Source organism: Dunckerocampus dactyliophorus, chromosome 12 (assembly GCF_027744805.1).
Source record: "Dunckerocampus dactyliophorus isolate RoL2022-P2 chromosome 12, RoL_Ddac_1.1, whole genome shotgun sequence".
NCBI lineage: Eukaryota > Metazoa > Chordata > Actinopteri > Syngnathiformes > Syngnathidae > Dunckerocampus > Dunckerocampus dactyliophorus.
The window spans coordinates 24,857,661-24,880,856 of NC_072830.1; the positions used below are offsets into that span (position 1 = coordinate 24,857,661).

Genomic DNA, 23,196 nt, shown 5'->3' on the forward strand with positions numbered 1-23,196 from the left:
AACCTTTGATCAGCTGATGAACAGCCTATTTCACTTTAATGGTTGTTTGCAATGGCCGCACGGTGGCCGAGTAGTTAGCATGTTGGCCACACATGTCTGGAAGATCTTGGTTCGAATCTGCGCTTGGGTGTCTTTGGTTGAAGTTTGCATGTTCTCCCTGTGTGTATATGTTGGGTTAATTGAAGACTCTAAATTGTGAATGGTTGTTTGTCTATATGTGTCCTGCGATTGGCTGGCAACCAATCCAGGGTGTACCCCACCTCCTGCCCAAAGTCAGCTGGGATAGGCTCCAGTAACCCTAGTGAGGATAAGCGGCATAGAAGACGGATGGGTAAATTGCTTACATTTACTTACTCTTACTTACTTTTGTCTCACTCCCATTGCTTCTTTTTGCATTTTGAAGCTCTACTTAGAACCTAAGATCCAACACTGCAAAATGTAACATTTTGATCAGTGTACTATATGTAGAAGAAGTGTTGTTTCACATTAATACTTGTAAGAATTTAATAAATATTTTGTTTGTCAAAATTCAACACTTCAAATTGTTGGAAATCTATGGAAATTTTTCGTCTGACAGTATAAGTGGGACTAAATGAAACGGCATGCTGTACATTATTATGTTACAGACCTTGAATCTGTAATGGACTTCTTAGAATTTTAATTGAATAACCCTATTATTTTAGAGATACACATCATATCAAAAGTCAAACATGTCATAACTTTGTCCCACCCCTCATTTAGATAAAGGTTTACAATTTACATACTAAAATTTTTATACCGGTATATTAGCCGCACCACCTGAATTTAAAGAGAAAAAAAGATATGTGCATACTATATATAGGCCGCACCTGTCTATAAGCAGCAGGTGTCGACGTCGTAACATGGGATATGTAGTACACAGAAAGATGTTACACAGAAAGAGTTGTTTACCGTTTGATTAAATAAATGCTTTTTTCCAAACAGCGCCGAACAGTGTGTGTAATATAGCTAGATACACAATCGCCTACCAGAAACGTCATTCATCGCCGTCCTCATCCTCCTCCTGGGAACTAAAACTACTAAAGTTGTCCTCTTCTTCGCAATTGAAGAGCCTCATAATTCCTTGGTCACACACTTTGTCAGTCTCTCTTTCTTTCGTTGTTGTTCTTGGTGTCTTTTGTCTCGAGGCAAATTAGCTTGAGTTGTCCTCTTCATCACGCAGTAGTCCAGCCTTTCGAAACTCGTTGGTGAGTGTGTAGCGTCTTAGGTGTAGGGCGTCTAAAGTCAGTCTTTGACAAGACAAAAACTCACAAACTTATACTCTTTTGGAGCGGATGTGCTGGCTCTGTCTATTCAACAGGACGTGTGAGCACAGCGTTACACAACAACAGTTGTGCATGACGTCATCAATGCGCCCCACTTTGCAGACATGACCAATCAACCTGCGTTAAATCAAACTGTTACATAGTGACTGTTGGCGGTCCGAGCAATCCAAACAGAAGCTATTGTAATTCTACACTTGATCCAACTTGTCATATTCGAGCAAGACACGATCACTGCATAAGACTTCAAAATGCGATACTAGCGTCCACTGCACTACTTCCTGAAGCTGGACTCTAAGCGTCATGGGAACTGTAGTTTTAGCCATAAATTAGCCGGATCGATGTACAAGCCGCAGGGTTCAAAGCGTGAGAAAAAAAACAGTGGCTTATGCACCGGAAATTATGGTGTATATCATACTATTTTTATATTTATTAGTAATTTTTTTTAAATTTTTAACCATTATGCACAGTTCCCAAAGTCACACAGTGAATAAAAATGCTTCCAGACATTACCAAAGCAGTGACCTCGAACAAGTGCTTAGTGTAGCCACTTTGTTACATACGGAAGTAGAACATGACATACTGTCCTCTGCTTACAATGTTTTGTTCACCTTGATATACACTTTGACAATGTTATCACTCATGCACGTTTTGTGCTTTAGCTCTCTGCCTAGTGCTAAACATGTTGTTTGGTTCGATCACATTCATTTTGTCTTGGTATACAATGAATTTTCAGACAAACTTTTTAAGTTATATTGAATGAAAATTTGACCTTGACATTTTTCGACTATCATCTGCAGTCTTACAGAATAGTTTAGCTTGACTACGTCCCTAAACGTTTTTAAAAAGGTGTTTGTTGAGACTATTTTTGTATGTGTTATGCTGGTTTGTTTTAGTTCCGTATGTGTATACTATTTTCAGAATAAATGTAATAAACTTTTAGGTAGCTAGCTCAGGAAGATTTGGATAATATAGATGTTGCAATATCTAGACATGACATTTTAAACTACAATTGAGCCAGTCAGTCAATAAAAAACCTTAACATCAGTCTAACACATGTTCAAGCAGCCTTGATGTGGTGGGAATGTAAATATCTGCTATGCTGTGCTTATTCGCTGAACCAAATCAAACTGAGCAAGTCATCACATCTGGACTACTATTCTCTCTTATCACCTTCGTTACTTGTACAAATCTGAAGGGCACACTGAAAGGAGAGGTAGTTCAGGTAGTTAACATTTGTGTCCACTGTGGTTTCCAGTGACTCACACACTCGGCGAAAGCCCTGAGAATAAAAACACAGGCAGAATCACTGTATCACTTATATCTCAGTTTCCTGATTTTACAGTCTCCATGGCGATGATCACCAGCATGTGTGAGGTTAGCCCTCCCACTTGGCCTGACACAACCTCAGTAAACATCAGCCCATATTGCTGTCCTTCTGACTTTCTGATTTTGAACGTATGCAACGTATGCTTGTTATTCAAAATGTCAGCAATTGTGTACTCCTAATAGAGTTCAGAGAGGTGTGCCTTCATCTGTGTAGCTGTGAATGTCTTTCAAACAGTACGTCACACTAATCATTCAATGTGTTTTAGGGTGTCCGCTTGGAACTTCCATCCTGTGGGGTACAGACTCCATGTGTGCATTTGTTTGTGTTTTTTTATGTTGGTGTTTCTTGGAAAATAGACGTCTCCGTGGTGTTTGTGTGCTTCTGTGTAGCAAAAATATGTCTTTGTGTGTGTAATGCAGCCTGTATGTTTTATGCAGACCGAGGAGAGCCTTGTGCTATAAATAAAACAGGGCTGCAGTGTGCTCACCAGCGGAATAATCTAGCTGACACTACGGAGAAAGATAGAGCGGGGATGGAGGAGACAGAGAGAGAGCAAGTTTGTGTATGAAAAGCAGGTGAAGATGGAATGAGATCAAGTAAACAGAAGGAAGAAACGGGCTGAGGCTGGTTAATAGAAATTGTGTGGAGATAGAGGTGAAGAGTCAATCTACTCGAGTATGCGCCTTGATTTTGCGAGTATTCATATTCAACAGGGGTGTAATGTCTTTCCCCATCTTTTAAGGTGATCTGCCTTTGTGCAGGGAATAACGTGCTTGACTTTTTCAGGAGGCTTATGGAAACCAACCATATAGCAACATTCAAGTGAGACATTTGTTTCATATGTGTCATTCAGATATTAGATATTTAGATGGACATATGTCCGACCTAAGTAGGACACCCGCTTTTAAAAGCTTTTCCTCCCATACAGCCAACATGCATTATACATTAAGCCTTGCTTGAAGGCTTTTGTCATAGTATCTAAACCACCAATGTTGCTGTAATAATCTTTGGTGTACAACATTGCAATTCCGTAGGCATGCAGAGCAATCAAGCATTGCTTCCAAAACTAAATCAAGAAATTTGAAGACATACTTTAAATCTCTAAATGAAGGATTGAGAAAGCATGTAATTGTCATTGAGCGTGTCATTCATTTATGTCTTCATGTCATTTAATGGCCAGGTCATGGAGTTGAAGGGTCAGATGATCCATGTGCCCGAGTCCTCCTCCCTGATGTTTCTGGGCTCACCGCGTGTTGACAAATTGGAGGAGCTCATGGGCCGGGGCCTTTACCTGTCAGACATTCCCATCCATGATGCCACACGGGACGTTATCTTGGTGGGGGAACAGGCCAAAGCTCAGGATGGACTCAAAAAGAGAATGGACAAACTAAAGGTAGAATCATGGCCAGTCTTTTCCTTTTTTTTGTTAGAATTTGACTATAGAGTGGACTCGCACGCTTCGAACACAATCCACTGCTGGATCTTTGATTTGTTCAAGTTTAGAATCATGTTTCCACAACTCTGAACACTGTCTCATGAAAAAACTGTATCTCCTCTTTATAATGATTTTGATTTTACTCACCATATTTTCCTGCATGTCCTGTTTAAAGTATGTAGCCAACAACCAATGATTTATAACACTATTTTTAGTGCAGTAATCCCTCGTTTGTCATGGTTAATTGGTTGCAGACCCGATTGTGATAAGTGAATTTTCACGAAGTAGGATTCCTTTTTGAAAAATTGAGTATTTCCTTAGATATAGCATAGAAAACCTGTTTACGACCTTCTGAATACCAATAATGGTTTAAAAGAACAGATTGAACACGTAATTGTCTATATTTTTCACAATTTGAAGTTAAACTTTGTAAAAAATTTAGAATAAGAGGATTGCCATGCAAGGCGTTCCCTCACCTGTCTCTGGTATTCACGTAAATGATGGTGGCATGTGCACATATACACCAGCTGTCTCAGAGAAGCGACCAACTATTTGTAGTCATTGTGTGGTTATGATAGGCTATACATTCAATGATAGCTAAGGTTAGTAGCTAAACTTTGCTAAATTGCTATTGTTAGCTGACAACAAACATGACTAATGTGCTTGCGTGTGTGTTGTATGGGGTGTGACTTGCGGCGTCGGAGCTGGAAGTGGGCGGAATATTCAATTTTCAACGGTTAGCGCCCCCATGCAGTACCTAACCAAGGCAGGTACAGTCAAGATTCAAGAGAGTTTTATTGTCATGTGCATGGTAAAACAGCAGTTATACTATGCAATGAAAATCTTACTCTGTTCATTCTCCCAAGAAAAGAAAGAAAACACAAGAAAGAATAAGAACATAAGAAACATAAACATATATACCAATAAATTAAGCAACAACAACAGATGTCTCATCAGACATCAACAATAAATTGAAATGTTTTACTGTAAGTGACATTTAACATTCTTGAGTGTCATACAAGTGTAAAAAGAAGTTAAGCACCGTTAATTGTACAATGGTAAACCAATGAATAATATGCCGACGCTCTGGTGACACGTAACCTTGACAAATGTGCAGAGGGATTACTGCTTGCCTTTAGGAGGCGATTCTCCGTTCATTAATACTAAAGGTAGTTCTCGCTACAGCATTATTTCCCTTCTTTTAAAACGCTTGTTGTCTTAAGCGTTCTTGTACTGAGCAGCCAGGACTGAGATGTGTGTATCGCTTTCATTGCTACATGTTACATATCAGGTTCGGCGGCTATCATCTTATTTCTCCTCTTAGCTATGTTTGGTATCATTTCTTGATGGCATTACAAAAATGCTATGCTGATGTCTCCAGAGACATCAGCAAATCTTATGCTCATGGCAGTTCAAACTCTGGGTTTTTGTGTTTCCTTTTTTTGTGCAATTATTTCTAGAAATTTTGATTTAACTCATTATTGTACAAATTTAGAGGTTCCACTTTACAGGCAATGTTTTTAATCCAAACTTTATTTTGAAAGTGTAAATCAGTATGGAGTTATTGCTATGTGGTGCGGTTCCCATCATGTACAATTAAATCTGTTGCATCACTTCTACTGATGAGTCAAATCTCACCATTGCCAGACTGACTGCATAAGCGGAGCTCCTGGGACTTGCTCTTGTAATTTGCTTTCAAAGCATCCGTGAGCAAGTCACTAGGTTCTGACCCAATCCCATGACCCTGCTCTGTGCATCATCTTTCTGTTACTACTCCCCCAGGCCACACTCATAAATAGATGTATTTCTCTCAACTTGCCTGGATGAACGGTAGTAGAGCAGTACATCAGACAGACTCAGAGGAGCCCGCCCACAGACACAAATAATCGCATGCAGACACAAACACACACACTCTGAAAAAAATCAAATTAACACGCAGATACATTTACATGCAGCAGCAGTTTTAATCTGGTGCAGTACTCCCACATCCCGGTACCATTGTCGTCAGTGCCTTCATCAAAGCAAAGCACCCCAAACAAAACCTCTTAATCTCCATCTCTTTACTCTCTCTTCCTCGTCCTCTTCTTTTAGGCCACATTAGAGCGCACTCACCAGGCACTGGAGGAGGAAAAAAGAAGAACTGTGGACCTCCTTTATTCCATATTTCCAGGTGATGTGGCCCAGAAACTGTGGCAGGGTCAACCAGTGCCCGCTCGCAAGTTTGATGACGTCACCATGCTGTTCTCAGACATCGTGGGCTTCACTGCTGTGTGTGCACAGTGCACACCTATGCAGGTCATCTCCATGCTGAATGAGCTATACACTCGTTTCGACTACCAGTGTGGCATTCTGGATGTTTATAAGGTCAGTAGACAAAAATGATGTACAGTATGCCTAACTCGCATATGAGTGTGTGTTTGGGTGAGCCACAACACACTAAGGCAGGGGTGTCCAGAGTGTGCCTCGGGGATCATTTTTGGCCAGCAGCTTTTTTTTAATTGCATATTTTAAAAATGAAATTAATAAAAAATTAATGACATATATTATTACATTAATTTGCTTTGTCACCTATAACACAAAGATGGTATTGATGTTTTGTTCATAGATTGACCTACATTAGATTGGTTTTAACATCTTTAATACCCGAAATGTTTCATAGTGGCTTCCTCATCCTTCAGTTTTTCTACATGTGACCCTCTTTGGAAAATGGTTGGACACCCCTGGACTGATGGGTATGACAAAAACAGAATTTGATGAGTTAAAATAGCCCATTTGCCCGAACTGAGTCTGCATGGTGTCACATTCGCAAACTCAGACGTGCCTTTGTGTGTTCTTGTGTCTGTGGGTACACAATGTGCTATAGTTCTGGCCTTAAAACAAAATTCTTTCTCAATCTCCGAGCAGATTTATCTGCTGTGAGTAAATGTATGTGTGTAAAATATAACACAAACACAGGTGGACACAGTGAGGAAATTGAGGCGCCCGTGTGATGACATCGTCATGGTTACTGTCTAAATGACTTAGCCGCTGGAACGCTCAAATGAGAGCAGTTTTTCTCCCTGTTTTCCCTTTTCACCTCATTTTTTTTCCCTAGCCTTGTGTATCTGCTCTTTTCCCTTCTGTAAGGGCCTGTTTGTCTAAGACGCACACTAGTTTGACTTAAGGAAATAATTCTGCAGCAAGTAGTAGTAGCGATTAATCATGTCTTGAAGCAATTGGGGCGAAATGGAGTGCTAGAACAGTCCAGAGAATTATTTTTTACATTTTTTTTCTCAAATTCAAATTTGAGTGTTACATGAACAAAAATAATTTGGATTATATTTTCTGTAACTGTACAGTTATAATATCTAAATTGTACGGCTGTCACCAATAACTAAATTATTTTGGTAAAAATGTTAATGTAATTAATCCATGGTCTTCATGGCAAGCCACACCTCTCACTTATGACAGCAGACCAAGTCACAGTGTAGCATCTCCAGAGAGTGTGACCTGAACACATGAACAGTAGTGCAATTCCAACACCTTATACTGTATGTATCTCTTGGACCATGGCAGCTGTTGAACTCCTGAAAAACTGAAAATCTAAAGAGGGGGGAACACCAAGGTTAGGTAGGACTGCAAGGTTTATAGCGTCTTTCTGTGTAATTTTGCCACGTTACAACGTGGACACCTGCGGCTTATTGACAAGTCTGGCCTATATATGTAAAAAAAAAAAATCTCTTAAAATTGAAATTAAATTTTTAAAAATTGGCATATTTATAACATAGTTGAAAATGGTGATTAATCATGATGAATTAATTTGAAATCTGTGATTAAGATGATTAGAAAATGTAATTATTTGTCAGCCTTAGTAATTGTAACAATCATGCACATCTTAAGATCTCTTCCTGAATCCCACTTTTCTTAAGAACCTTTCTTACAACAAATTGAAGACAATTCTTACGAGCATATTGGTGTATCGGGCCCATTGTTTTTCTGTCTTGTGTGATTCATGTAAAACGTGGTCATTATAATAAAAGGCTACTAACGTTAATTTTTCCCACAGATAGAGACCATAGGTGACGCCTACTGTGTGGCTGGAGGCCTTCACAAGAAGGTTGAGAGTCATGCAAGGCCCATTGCACACATGGCTCTGAAGATGATGGAACTTTCTGAGGAAGTGCTGACACCTGATGGGAAGCCTATCAAGGTGAGTTCTCTCTGGTATAGCTGAAGTAGAGACAAGTATATATTCACCGTAGTTATGCAAGCTATACAACTACTGTTTCCTCTAGTTTGACATAAGTGTCAAGCGTGAGACGGCCTGTTTACGCAATGTTTTATTTTTATTTTTCCATACAAATACACATACTAGTAGGTGGTGTGACTTTGTGATGAACTAAAAGATGCATATGCAAAGGCACACTTCCGTTCAAATGTAAATCAGAAATATCGCCTTCGGATTGCTCTTCGTTGTGCATGGGTTGACTCATCCAATGAAGGTAAGAAATACGTCTCGATAGAAAAGATGTACCTTCTTTTTATGGCCTAACCACCCACACGTGCAATTGACTGCAACTTTCAAAATGTCTTTTCCGTCATACAGGAGATTTTAGAAAACGGTAACGACCATCCTGTCCTTCCAAAACATGTTTTGTACTTAATGTGCTTTCTTTCTCCAAAACACTGTTGCTGTATAATCACATGGTCAAAACAACATTGTTTTTATGTCATGTGTTTTTATCTAGAAACCATTTTGTGTAAACTGCCTCTAATCTCAGTTGTTGTACTTGAATGTGTAAACATGAAGAAACATTGCCAATGCATTGCAACGCATGAATCAAACAGTACTTCCTATAAAGGGTGGAGAAGGTTTGCAACAGACCTGTTGGATTACATTTTATATGCAAATGGTTCAGTGAATATTTATGGGAAAAGGAAAGAGACATGATGCACCTTAAATGCTGTCATGTATTTTATGCATACAAGCTTCACCGCCTGTGCTTTAATTTAAAAACACAATAACACTAACAGCAGTTCAGTGCACAGCACGTTCTGTGTATGTGTGTGGATTGAATGTTATTATAGTGGGTTTCTTATTTAATCTTGTTTTCAATATGTGATTGGATGGCCAAATGTTTGTGAATGTGTACGTAGTAACCTCCTAGGCAGGCCTGTCCTACACTGTCAAAGGAGTCGTTTCCTCTTGTTGTTCCTTGCCATAGCACCTTTAAAAAAATGCTTTTACATAACAGCTTTTGTGAACCAAAATATACAAACAGTGGAAAATTCAGCGTTGCTTAATGAGTTCAAAATTGATTCTGATGATAATGAAATGAAGATGTGATGTGCTGCCATTTCCTTTCTCTCTGCCCTGTTACACGCCTGATCAAAATAAAATCAAAAGGCCAGTTGAAAAATTGCAAGAATTTCCATTTTTCACTGTTGAATCTTAGGAAGGTTCTCAGTAGAGCTTCAAAATACAAAAAGAAAAAATGGGAGTGAGACAAAAAAAAAAGAATAAGCAAGTAAGCAAACAATCATTAAACTGAAATAGGCTGTTCATCAGCTGATCAAAAGTTTAAGCCCATTGCTAAAAAAAAAATAACAAACCCCTTTTCAAAAAAGGACTCAATAATGAACACCTGCGGCATTCTTGTTAATCACCTCAATAATCAGTTTGGGCATGCGTTTCCAGGAGGCTAGTGTGAATGTTGCTCCAGGTGGTGAAGATGGCTTCACGGAGGACATCCAATGTCTTTGATTGATGTCCATTTTTGTAAACTTCCCTTGTCATCCATCTCCAAATGTTTGCAACTGGATTTAGATTAGGTGAACACACAGGATGGTCCAAAAGAGTGAGGAGAAAACTAACCCAAAGCTAAAGTCCAACCTGTCATTCGGAGCATGACATAAATTGCTAGTTATGCGAGCGGGCGGGCAGTAAGGTAGTGATATTAGTAGTATCTAATATCACACCCCAGAAATAATCACTTGGCATGTTTTCTTTAACTTGTATTGCATACTGCAATATTTGTCATATTTTGCATACAGTGTGTATTTGTCAAATGCATCCGCTGGCATCACAGTAAAAGAAGCATAATGTGTTCATTACACGACATTAGTTTGTTGGAAGAGCTGCTGCCTATGTTGGTATTGGTAATGAAGTGCTAGACAATATCAGATATCAGTAAGAAAGCCAATATTGAGCATCTCTAGTTGTGATTGTTGTGCTCCCAACTGCTTCTGGTTTCAACCTATGTATCAAAAATACATCAAAAGGATTACTCAGAAACAATATGTGTGTGTGAGAGAAGGACAGGCATAATTGCTGATTAACAGACAACACAGAGGTTCTCTGTGCTTTCCATTTGTCTCAAAATAGAAGAGCCTTGCCAAGCGGTTTTGGCCGGCACGCTTGCTCTTCCATTTTCTCCCTCTGTCTTTTTCCTCATCGTCCATGTCCTTCTCCTTCCATTCTTCACCTGTCTTTCTTTTTGTCACGCAGCTTATTTTCTGTGTTTGTTACACCCTTGCTTGTGCTCTTCATTGTCCAGTTCCCTTCTTGTTGGTCCAAAGGAGAGCTATGGCCATAATCAACACTTGATAAATGCTGTTCAGTGAGTGCACTCAACTCCAGCCAATGTTGCACAGTTATGCAAACTAGCATGAGAGCTGCGAGGGAGAAAAAAAGATGAGTGTTGGAGAGGTTGAGATCGAGACTTGCAGAGAAATATAACCATCAGGGAATACACATTGAGCTTTAACAACATCGGTTTACCACTGCTTCAACTTTAGATGCCAGTGTGTTTGTGTTCATGGTGTGAGTGTGTGCGTAGCTGAGGCGTCAATATCAGGGATGGATTCATTTTGTCTAACCTGCTGTGAACGAAGATTATTGTAAGTGGTCTTAGTATGCATTCACGTGTTTATCTCACAAAGCATCTGAAAAAAACTGAAATTAGGTCTGCCAAAACAGTGTTGATTCAATAAAATGAATATTTTGATGAACTTTTTGTGTTTCAGAGATGCATATCTGCAACACACACATCACATAATAGTCTAGAATCCCGGTACATTTACTGTATGATGTGTAGTACACCAGAAAATCAACCTCTTTAATGTGCTTTTGAGGTCTTACCCATGCCATGATCGGTATATTTCTATTTCCTCAACCGATACTGTCCCTTGGTTTCTGTCTCTGTCTCTCTCTCTTTCTGTTCTCTCTGCCTCACTACCCCCATCCCCTTGTGTTGCCATGACTACCTTGCCGTGTGTTGGCATGCACACAGTTGCGTGGGTTACCAAGGTGATGAGATGCTCTTCTAGTGGATCATTAGGAATCTACTGGGCTACACGGTCTTGCATGTCTGCTCACCGCATGTGTGGGTCCTCATGAAGAAAAAGATTTAATTTGTCTTGAGTGAGCTTTAAATGAAATTTTTGATTACAGTGTTCCCTCGTTTATCGCGGGGGATCGGGTCCCATAATAGCCTGCAATAAGTGAAATCTGCAAAGTGGCCAACTTTATTTGTTTGCAATTATTATATATGCTTTAAGGTTATTATATATGCTTTAAAACCCCTTCCACTCTTTATACATTTTTCTCAGACAGGTCTGTCTTGTTTAAAAACTCTCAAAGTTCAAATTGCATTAGAATTTTAACGATCAAGCTCTTGGACACAAGAAATGATTAAGTGACTCACCGTATTACTCCTGTTGTAGTATTTAAGATTCATTTACAGTATCCCATAATGGTGCCCTAGCGATCGCTGGAGATTGATTGACAATGGTCTACAGCCAATCAGAACACAGAACACAATGGGCGGGTTCTCCCTGAGCCAATCAGGACCGTTGTGGCTCTATATTTAGCTGGCTGAGGAGGTGGAGGGACGAAATCTTTACCCCAGCAGCACACGTCTTAAATGCTCACATGAGTATACAACACCCTGTACTGGTAGCAGTAGTAAATACAATAACAGACACATAAAACGTAGAGTACAGATAGATCGCTCTAATACACCACAAGGGGCGCATAACACAATGCGCGTTCATATACTGTTCAAAAAAATTATATGCAAAATTGTACTTAAAAAAATCTGCAAAACAGCTAATCTGCGAAAGGTGAACCGCAATGTAGCGAGGGAACACGGTATTTCTTTTTAGAACCCGCACACTATTTTGAGTGCTTTTGCCACTTTTATACTGTATTGTAGTCACATGACTCACCACACTTCTACCTGCCATTGACACGTTTCCATTGGCAAAAGCAGGTACTACTGGGTACTATTTCTAGTACGCCAGGACTGATTTAACACGAATTAATTCTTCAATAGTTAAGAATATTATTGTTATCAAGCTAACTTAACGTTGTAATATAATGCTTTAATCTAACAGCAAAACGACTTTACATCAGTTTAAAGTAAGGGGTTTTACATGGTGTGTAGGTCTAGAACTCAGGTGAAGGGGCGTGAGGTCGAAAAACAAAAACTCTCTAATGAGAGTCACACAAAGTACAACAAAGGAGGGAGCAAAATCCACACGTGTGGTGCGATGGTGCGCTACACCTGAAATGACAAAAGGCACCATGAAAAACGTACTGTTATAAAACCAAGAAAATCAGAGCGCCAGGCTGGACAGCAGGAAAACAAGTGGGCATACTATGAGGAGACACAACAGCTATTAAATGTCCAAAAAGTCCAAGCGAGTGGGGTAGCCTGAGCTTGGAGGAAAGAACTGACATCTCCCAGCTGCAAACAATCGGTTTTAAGTAGTTAAGTAATTTTAAGTTTTAAGCAGCCACACAGCCAATCAGCAGCAGGGGTGCCCACCTCCAGCCAGAGCGAAGGCTCCTGAAAACAAAAGCCACACAATGGGTTTATGAATTCTTTAATACGTTGCTTATTCATTAGTTTGGTAGTATTGAAAAATGCTAAGAAGTGATGGAGACAGAGGCTTTGATACTGATACTGTAAATATGGAATAATATACAGAACCTGTCATAAGTTTAAACATACCTTCTTTATAACCTCAGCATTTGTGTCCAAACTAGTTCTGTGTATTATAATGTATATTACTTTCATCATTGTTCTTCATTTGGGGGGATATCTTAATAACTATAGACTGTTATTAATATTGTTATATGTATATTGTGCAACATATTTGAAAATAGCACAAATGGCTTACCTCTAATAGATGATTGCTGTGAAATAGTTCATTAAAACGACAAAAGAGTCAGCCAAAGACTTTTTGCACAGTACTGTATTTTTGTAATATAAATGTTTGGCTTGGATTTTCTAATCTGGGAAAGTGGTTAATGTGTGTAGATGAAATACACAGAGCACCCTTGATAAAACCCACTTGTTGTCTTCCGTCTTTGTCTGCAGCTGAGGATCGGCATCCACACAGGTTCAGTCCTGGCTGGTGTTGTCGGTGTTAAAATGCCACGATATTGTCTGTTTGGGAACAATGTGACTCTGGCCAGCAAGTTTGAATCGGGGAGTCATCCCAGGTGTATCAATGTCAGTCCTACGACTTACCAGTAAGTGTCACGCTCATACGCTGTAAGCACTGAATGTAAACTTTTTATGCTCTGTACAACTTTTGTGTATATATTTTTTTACTTTATTATCTTATCACTCATTTTCACAGATTACAGCACACACACACATTACAATATAGCGATCGAACCAGAAGCATGTAGCAAGTTCTATCCTGTTGTTGCCGCGGTATTTTGTACATGTACACAATGTTGTAAGTGAAACACAATCTGTTCCAGGACAGTGGTTGTTTAAATATGCAGTCGTCCCTCTTTACGTCGCGGTTCGTCGCTTCCTCACATTGCGTTTTTTCAAAAATTAATTCATTAATAATCGCTGTTTAATGGCCCATTATTAATAAAAAAAATATATATGGAAAGACAAGTTGTATATAGTATTTTGGTCACTAGACATAAGTTGATAAGACATTTGTGCAGTATATTTTTCAGCAAAATAGTAGTCATGCCAAAATGTTGTGTTGCTGCTGGATGTTCATTCTATCCGAGTGATACTGTAAGTTTGCTTTCTTTTCCAAAACAGGTTTAAGACAAAACGACTGCAGCGAAATATATGATTAAATATACGATTGGCATCACTTCCAGAAACGAGACAGGACAGCGAGAGCTAGCTCATCATGGCTGGCACCATGAACTATAAAAGTAATTTTTGCAAATTTACCTTTTGCTTTCAGAAATCGAACAATGTAGAAAATAATTACAAACAATATAATAGTTAAGCAAGCATAGTGGTGTTATTTCTTGTGCACAGGGCTCTAATAATGGTAGAAAACATATTTACAAAGTCAAACAAGGTTTCTATGTTCTAAGTACAAAAATTATTGTATTTATTAATATTGAATCCTACTTTGAAATCACTTATCGTGGTCGGGTCTGTAACCAATTAACTACTAACTAACCATAACTCACCCAAGAAAAAAATGTCACTAAACACATTGTCTGACATCACAAATGTACACATATTCTGTGCTAAATTATGATGCATCGTTTCCTCCATCAGGTTGCTGAAAGATGACCGATCGTTTTCCTTTGTCCCTCGTTCGCGTCTGGAGCTCCCCGAGAATTTTCCCAAAGAGATTCCAGGAACGTGTTATTTCCTGGAGGCAGGAACGTCCCACAGCCATGCATCATTGACCAGCTCTCGCTCCGCTCCCCCGTCCTCTATGAGGAAAGTGTCCTACAGCATCGGGACCATGTTTCTAAGAGAAACAAGTTTGTAGGTGTCACACAAAACAAGCATATGTGGCTACTGAGGATATGGAAGGCAGCAATTGAAGCTGTACAACAGGCAGGACCGCAATAACACACATCTGTGGATATGCAAATGAAAACTGGGGCTCACAGGTGTGGGATGGCTGCAAGTGACAGATTCCCAGATGGACTCACTCCCAGTGATTTAATTAGCAGAGAAACCTGAACATAGCTTTAAGTTCTTACAAGGTTCTCCTGGCCCACACATGAGAACACGCTCTCTTCAGCAGCTCTTTGTGTCAAAAGAAGAACCTTACCATTCTAAAAGCTGTGCCGCTTCTACAAGATTGGAAGGTGTTGCTTTTATGAGCAATGAACTTATACAAGTAACCATGAAGGCTGCTGTCTGTTGAACTGCCTATATGGACAGGAAGGACCACAAGGAAGAACAGTACACTCCACTCCCACTCCCACTCTCCTTCCTCTCCCTTCCAACTGTCCTGAATCATGTCCTGCTTTCCATCAACATTTATGTGCATTACAACAACACCTGCCCAGCGGAGCAGTTGGACAGGTTTAATAATACCATTTCATGACAGGTGTTCAGAAGTGAAAATGATTCTCAGCTCAGTGCCTTTTTACCGTTCAAATCAGGACACAAAACACAGGATTATTTCAAATACTGTATTTGATTTTAAAAAGCAGCACATTGATCTTATTTTGTCTTTAACACTTGTTTTCAGACATTCTATTTCCACCATCTCTTCTCTGTGAATCCATCAGTGAATGAGCCACATTAACAATGAAAGTCACCACCGTATCCCAGGCGGGGATGAGGTAGTGCTGTCCGTTATTTCAAAACAATAAAAGTGCACTTCATAGGTTCCCAGTATTTGACAGTGCATTCTATTACACCCAGATGTACCCATTACTACATGCACATGTTATGTTTTGTTTTCATGATAATACACTACTTGCTCCTGTTAGGATTTGAATCTTCTCTCTTCATTTTCCTGCTACATACTTGAAATCTCAGGCCTTCCAATTATGTCGGTGTAGCTCAATAACTGAGACACGCTGAAATAATTGTAGATGGTCATGTTTTCTTAATGGAATCGGTGAGAGTGACATCATTATTATGATAGGTTATTTGAAGCTTACATATGAAACTTACAATTCATGTTGTTTTTAATAGCTGACCTTGACTCTAGGGATGGGATTAATCATTGATTAATCCATTAAATGGTCATTGAAAATTGTCATGACTGTATGAAACTGTCGATAAATCCTGTTTTTAGGCAACTGAAGCTAGATTAACTGCACTTCTTGCTGCAACCAGCGGAGGTGCTGTTCATTCACTTTCAGCTAGCTTGTGGTCGAAAGTTGAGCATCATTACGTCATCGTAGGCCAATATCCACACTGACCTTTGGAAAATGTTTGACCCAATAAATCACTGGCATTGAAACAGGAGTTCAGAACATTCAGAAATACATGCGGTTAAAAATACTAAACATAACAATTTATTGATGAGCTAATTGTTCATTTTCCCCATAGTTCTAGCAAATCACATTCCCATCCTGCTCTCACACACACACACAGCTGGTCACAGACAGTCGCTACCCTAAATGGACTGTTAACACCATACATATAGAATCTGATGCCATATTGGCCACATATTTTCATCCAAACACCAACTTCCAAATAAATGTTTCATTTTGAGTGTCACCAGACTTTGGGACAGATAAAATCGCCATGGGCTTAATCTGAGCATTTTGTATTTCCATCAATTCTTCATGCCAAGTCATAAAGCTGAGCGAATTACTGACCACCTGGAAGGTAGTGAGGACATAAAATGTGCCAAAAACTATTTAATACTCAATTTTAGGTAGTTACATCGCTCTCATTTCAACAGTTATGCAGTGGAGCCTCCGAAGATCGAACACTATCTGTTCCAGAATGCTGGCAGACCTCTGAATTGTTAGAACAAACATGTCAATGTTAAATAATGGAACTAGAAATAACCTGTCACCAGAGTAAAAGCTGTATTAACTGTACAAGCAATGTTTGGAGTAACTTTGTAACACTGACTGTGGTACAAGTGTAAAAAGAAGTTAACCGCTCTTGGTATTAAGATTTGTTTAAGGTTTGTCTCATTTTGGTAACCTTCACACAAGTGTGAAAAGACGTTGTAAGGTTCTGGATGTGTACAAGAGCAGCTTAGGCCTATTTGACCTATGGGGATCTAAATTCCTGGGCAATCCAATCTCCATCAGGCAGGTACAAGAAGCAGTTTTGTGACTTCAGGATGGTAAAAAGCTAAGCCCTTCAAATTATTGTCTGCCACCATTGCAACAGCCCTCCAGAGAGTCTATAAAGAATCCTTTGCTGAGGTTCGTCTGATCCCCACCATGTCTCCTTTGCGTAAGAGTGATAGACCCTTTTTTGTGCGGCAGCTATCGGCAAATTTCACTTTTGATTGTTGACCCGAAAGATCCTATTAAAGATCCTAGCCCAACGCCTACAACGGGGCATACCAGGAATAAACCTGGTCAAACGAGATTTATGCTCGGAAGGCAGTCATTTCATAACACAAAGAGGCTGTTAAGTATCATATGATCTCCTAGCTTGAATCCAGCGGAGACGATTATGACTGAATGTAGAGAAGTGGCTTTGTGTTTTACAGAAATGTGCTTTTAATCTGGAATTTACAGTATATCTTAGATCAAAATGCTTTATTATATTGCCTCAGTCCACACAAACTGACTCCAGTCTGTCCCATTCCCCGTTTCGTGGAACCAGACAGGGTTGCCCTTTTCCTCCACTCCGAGAACAAAGTCTGAAAAACACGGGTTGTCTTACATTCCGGGTCTGGAAATTTATACATGAAAATGTACTAGTGGTGCCAAACAACTCCTCAAGCATGTCATAACTTTTCGTCCTATCACTCACACACCGGGGTGTTGGAGAGATGAGAGGGCGATTCTTTTTTTTTACTGCATTCTAACAGTTGTTATTTTGCTGATAATATTTTTTTTTTTAATTTGTCTGTTCCAAAAACGGGTAAAAAAAAAAAAAAGATGTATTATTTTCAGGTCATTAACTTTCAAAGTAAATCCTTTGGCGTTTTCTGAACGTCATGCAGTTAAAACTTCAATATAATTTCAATTTTTTGCAAATGTCCCAGTATATATTCCCCCAAATTTGGTTTGATTTCGGTATTGTACAACCGCAGAGGTGTTGGACTTTGGAGGTTCCACTGTCGTAAGTTTGTTTACTATTGAGCAGCTAACGTTCACGCTACTGTCACTTCATGTATGTGCACCAGCATTCTTGACAAGAACAATGACTGATGCAGTACGATGTTGTCCACAGCGAAATGCCATTTAGTCCGACATAAAAAAGGTGTGTCTGTCACTAAGTATTCAAGCAAGAAGCTATCTTATTGACACCAGCATTTACACAAATGTGCCATATTTGCTAGCTGTATGGCTGTATGTATCATATGAATTATTTCTACAGTCATGGAAGAACATTATTTGACCACCATTGTTTCTTCAGTTTCTTGTTCATTTTAATTACTGGTACAACTAAAGCTATGGTTGTCCTTCACCACATCGCAGTTCCAATATCATGGCTTCACTCGGGTTTTTCAAAAATATATTAATAAATCATACTGTTTCATGGTTGAATATGGCCCATTAGTCAAACAAATATGCGTATTTTAGCAAATGTTACCTACAGGTTTGCCTAAATTAAGCATAAAAATAGCTAAATGAACTAAAATACAAATATAAGGCATTTAGAAGATGCAAAGATTTGCTATGTTGTATTCTACACTGGTCACTAGGTGTCAGTAATGTTACTGTAATGTTTGGTGAGGCACAAACATCAGACCTGATCGAGGGAACAACAGGTTTTTATTGCAGGATTGAATTTTCTCACAACAGGCACATTAATAATAACATAATAATAATAATGATGATAATAATAACATGGGCTACTGTTGCGACCGTAATCCACTACAAGATAAAACTCAAGTGTGAACCCCCAATGTCACTTCTTGCTCTCCACCCTCCCGGAACACATTTATTGCAACACACGAGCACGAGTCTTATTTACATAAAAAAATTACTTATTTTTTCTGATTATGTCTACTATATTGGGTAATGCAAGTGTAAAGGGGTGTTCTTTCATGTCTAAAGGGCTTTAATAATGGTAGAAAAATGTATTTAGACGGTCATAAACAGGTTTTCTATGCTCCCACGATGAAAAGATTGAATTTATGTAGAAGGAATCCTACTTTGCAGAAATTCACTTATCACAGTCATGTCTGGAACCAATTAACTGATGATAAATGAGGGATGACTTTACATTTTTTTGGACAAATATAATGACGCCAACAAAAATAGTTCATAAGAGTTTAAGAGTTGATTTCCATGGTTTTCTTGACACTCCACTTCTTACATCAGTAACAACGGCATTGCACAGCCAAAAAATTTAACTCTTATTAGCAATTTTTGTTGTCGTTATTATATTTGTCCGAACAAATGTACCTTTAGTTGTACCAGGCATTCAAATGAACAAGAAACTGAAGAAACAAGGGTGGTGTAATCTTTTTTTTTCGTGACTGTGTAAGTCTGCAACTTTCTTCAAAGTTCTAACTCCTTAACAGGCGGAATTGTTAAATAAGAATATCATTTTTACAGATGACTAACTATATGTGTCTAAAATAACAGTGTAAGATAGTGAATACACTCAGCCAATGCAGCTGAAAGGTAAAATTGCAGACTATTTTATTGCTTAACTTGCATTATTATTATTATTTTGGCAGTGTTTGTCATATCTGTTAGATGAATCACTCTAATGTTGTCAGAAAGATGTGTGATGAGAATACGTCCACTCTTAGAATAAACACATAGTGTTCCAATGAGTAGATATTTAACATTTAATATGTCGCAATAGGGTTCGATAACAATGATGAGGCTCTGCACTAACGGTTATAACACAAAAAACGGGGGACTTAGCTTAGAAAGGTAGATTTAACGTGGTCAACAATCTACTTCTATAAACAAATAAGTGCATTGGAAGAAGGAGCAATCCCACTCAACTTGTGCGGTGCCTGCTTTCAGCATCTCAGCTATAAATAAAGAAACGCTGCTACACTGCTGCGCCCCCACAACTTGTGTCCAACGCCTGCATGTCCAAGTCTGGAATGTCTTGGCGTGATGAGATTGTCGTTAGATGTTCAGTGGTACAGGCTAGAAAGGATAGTGGTCGTCTGTGGGTTGTATTCTTACCTTCCTAACCTGCGTTGTGCACATCGTAGGTTGCCCATCAGGGTCAAGACGGGAACGAATTGGCACTCCTTTTTAGCGCACTGTGGTAAGTTTGAAGTTTGAACACCCCAAAAGTTATTTTTTTCTAACATTTTTTTTTTAAACCCCAAAAATTTGTGGAGTTAGAAAGATCAGCGCATTTCACTTCCACTTCATAGCAGCCAGCATCAAAGGATTAACTCACTGTGTGTGAAGGACCATCGTTTAGAGTGAAAGCAAAAAAAAGATTCCAGCAGTATCCAAGTATTTTTTTCTGATTTCAGTGCAGTAATATTTGAAGATAATCCACAGTAAGCATCACTGTTACCAATTTTATTTTGGGAGGTCACTAGTTTGACAGGAATCATACCTTTTTGTGCATAAAAGACTTGGACGAGGATCTTATGTTTGTTGGGAAGTTTGACATCAAAGGAGCACGGCGTTACGTCACCTTCTGGCCACTCGTTTAACCGCTTCGTCGTTTACACACGTGGGCTTTCATTTTACACTCGTGTGACGGAGTTAAAACATTACAAGCGCCAGATACATCACCGCCGCGATGTTTGTTCGTCATGGTTTCATACTTGACTGCTACTGCTTACTGTGACGATCGATAACGTCAGCGGTAAGCGTCATTTGGAAAGTCGATCGTCATCAGCACAGTGGATTTTGGTCACACTTTTGAGGTGACACTGTATTTGTATTGGAGTTGATCAAACATGTTAATTAATCCACACAAAATGTGATAAATCTGTTGGGTAAATCGTGAAAAAAATACCAACTTGATGCTTGAAATGACCCACAGTGACTCAGTGTGTTCCCATTGAAATTGAGCAGAATATTGTATGAAAAGTGAAGCACGATGTCATGAATATCGAATGTCCAACTGCCCACATTAAGAGTTGAACATATATATATTAAAATTAATCTACACCCGTTTTTAACTAGCCATGAAAGATTTCCATTTTATTTTAATTATATTCCTTGTTTTCTGTCACATTGCTGGTTTTCAATTTGGACTGACAAAAATCCTGTTCGTCCACCATCATTACTGCATATTTCCCATTTAGTTTTAAGAGGTTCATTCTGTTATCTGTGCCCAGGGTGCCCCAGCATATCCAGGGACGTTTGGTGGATGGATGTCTGGATGTATTACAATGTATGATAATTATTCAAATGTTTTGTACTGAGGCTGGGCATGAACTGTGAGCGTTAGAAGGTGATGTGTACCTGGAAATTGGTCAATGAACGCTGTTTGACTTGACATGGAGGGCACATTTGTCTTAACATAATGTAAATAAAACACCAAGCGTGTTTAACAAGGAGCAGCGTGGTTGTGATTGTCCTATTTGACCTTGTAAAGGCTGTTGTTTCTCTTTCACCTCTCTTCCTGGTTCTTTGGGCCGTGTTGCTATCGGAGAAGTAGTCGACGATCACACAAGTTAAAAGGTTTTCAAATTGTATTGAAAAATAAGAGCAAAATATTTGGCAGCGCTGGACTCTACCGTGAATGAGGAAGATCGAGGAAGAGCCCAGACTGAAAAGTGCACAGAGTCTGTATCGCGTTTGCTGCACCCCTCTAGAAAGTGAGAGTTAAGCTTGTGTGGGCAAGAACAATGCATCTATTGTGTGTCTCCAGTATTTTTCCATCAGTCGTATGTACGTGTTGTGCAACTTTGATTGTGATTAGTGTGTGTGTGTGTTGTGAAGGACTCTATAAGAAGCGATTAGGCCAGTGCTTCTCAAACTGGGGGGCCGTGGAGGGGGTTAGAGTACTTTCAGTGTTACTACAGACCTGCCAACATGTACACATTTATCGTACTCCACATGCAATTTGACTCTTGAATAAGCTGGTATACTTAACAGCGCTCCATTTTGGTGCATTTTCCTGGTTTCAGTTTCAAGTTTTGTCTGCACAGTACAGATAAATAAATAGATATTATCAGTTTCCCAATAGTATTTCAAATCAGGGGGTTGTGAAGACATTTCTGTCGCCGCTGTTGTTTGTCGTGTACACAAATGGCCACAAAAACACTCTTGTCTTGCCCTGTGTGTCAGCTCGATAGACACAGAGACACACGAGGGCAGCAGCCGCGCTACTGTGAATGTCAGTCGAGAATGCAGTAGTTTCGGAGATGAAGCTGAGAGTGACGCTTTTCATCGCAAAGACGTGAGTATATTGAGACTTTATCTAGCTCAGGAAACAGGAGAATTTTCTCACATTCACACTTGTTAGTAGATGATAAACTTGAATATTTAAAATCGTAGTAACATGGCTATGTTAACATGGCTATGTTACTACCAGCTTATGCCGACAGACAAGTGTACCAGATTTCAAAAGCAGGAAAAAATTGTAAGGAAGGGGGGAAAATGACACTCACATTTAGTAAAATAAAAAAAAAAAAAAAAAAGAAGGATGTGCATGGCCCCAGTTACTAGCTTTGCCTTGGGCCCACCATATGGAGCACAGTCGTTCCTCGCGACATCGCAGTTTTTCAAAAATTAATTAATTAATTAATAATCTCTGTTTTGTGGTTGAATAAGGCCTATTATTATTTTAAAAAATGCATAGATCAGCAAACTGTATGTATTCATGGCCTAAATTAAGCATTTTTAAGCATAAGAAAGGCTAAATGAACGAAAATACAAATATAAGGCATTCAAAAGATGCCATATGAAGTGTAATATGTGTGCCTTTAAGGAGCGGGGCCTGGGAAGTGATGTGTGTGTGTGTGTGTGTGTGTGTGTGTGTGTGTGATGTTAGCTAGCTAGAGTTGACGCTTAGCTGAGTGCTAGCAGCAGGTTAGCAGCGTAGAGAGTGGCCCAACAGCAGCTCCTGTGTGAATGTTCACTGCCTGTGTTCTCCGCTTGTTAATAAAGCGATTGAATTGCATCGTGAATCTCTCCTTAATCGTAAACAGCCGCAGTAGAGTAGGATTCTACACTGGGCTCTAGGTGTCAGTAATGTTACATTGATGACACAATAGCCACCAGTAGGTAGCTGTCAGTGCTAATGTGTGGGTCTATCTTAGCTTATTGATGTCTGAGATGGCTTATTTTCTATGATTATGTCTAATATATTGTGTAA

At 39.2% G+C, this 23,196-nt stretch overlaps 1 protein-coding gene across 2 annotated transcripts in view; it reads left to right on the forward strand.

Moving 5' to 3' along the window:
- The window catches only part of gucy1a2 (guanylate cyclase 1, soluble, alpha 2), a 40,985-nt gene extending 18,277 nt beyond the window's left edge, over nt 1–22,708 (forward strand). The window contains exons 5-9 of one of the 2 annotated variants that reach the window (XM_054793323.1): nt 3,812–4,024; nt 6,158–6,430; nt 8,112–8,255; nt 13,432–13,586; nt 14,602–22,702. In XM_054793323.1, the coding sequence (XP_054649298.1) occupies nt 3,812–4,024; nt 6,158–6,430; nt 8,112–8,255; nt 13,432–13,586; nt 14,602–14,821 (1,005 nt within the window). In that variant the 3' untranslated portion in view covers nt 14,822–22,702. Of the gene's footprint in view, nt 1–3,811; nt 4,025–6,157; nt 6,431–8,111; nt 8,256–13,431; nt 13,587–14,601 lie in introns of both variants that reach the window. The other variant, XM_054793324.1, reaches the window with a different exon arrangement.
- Nucleotides 22,709–23,196: the final 488 nt, after the last annotated feature.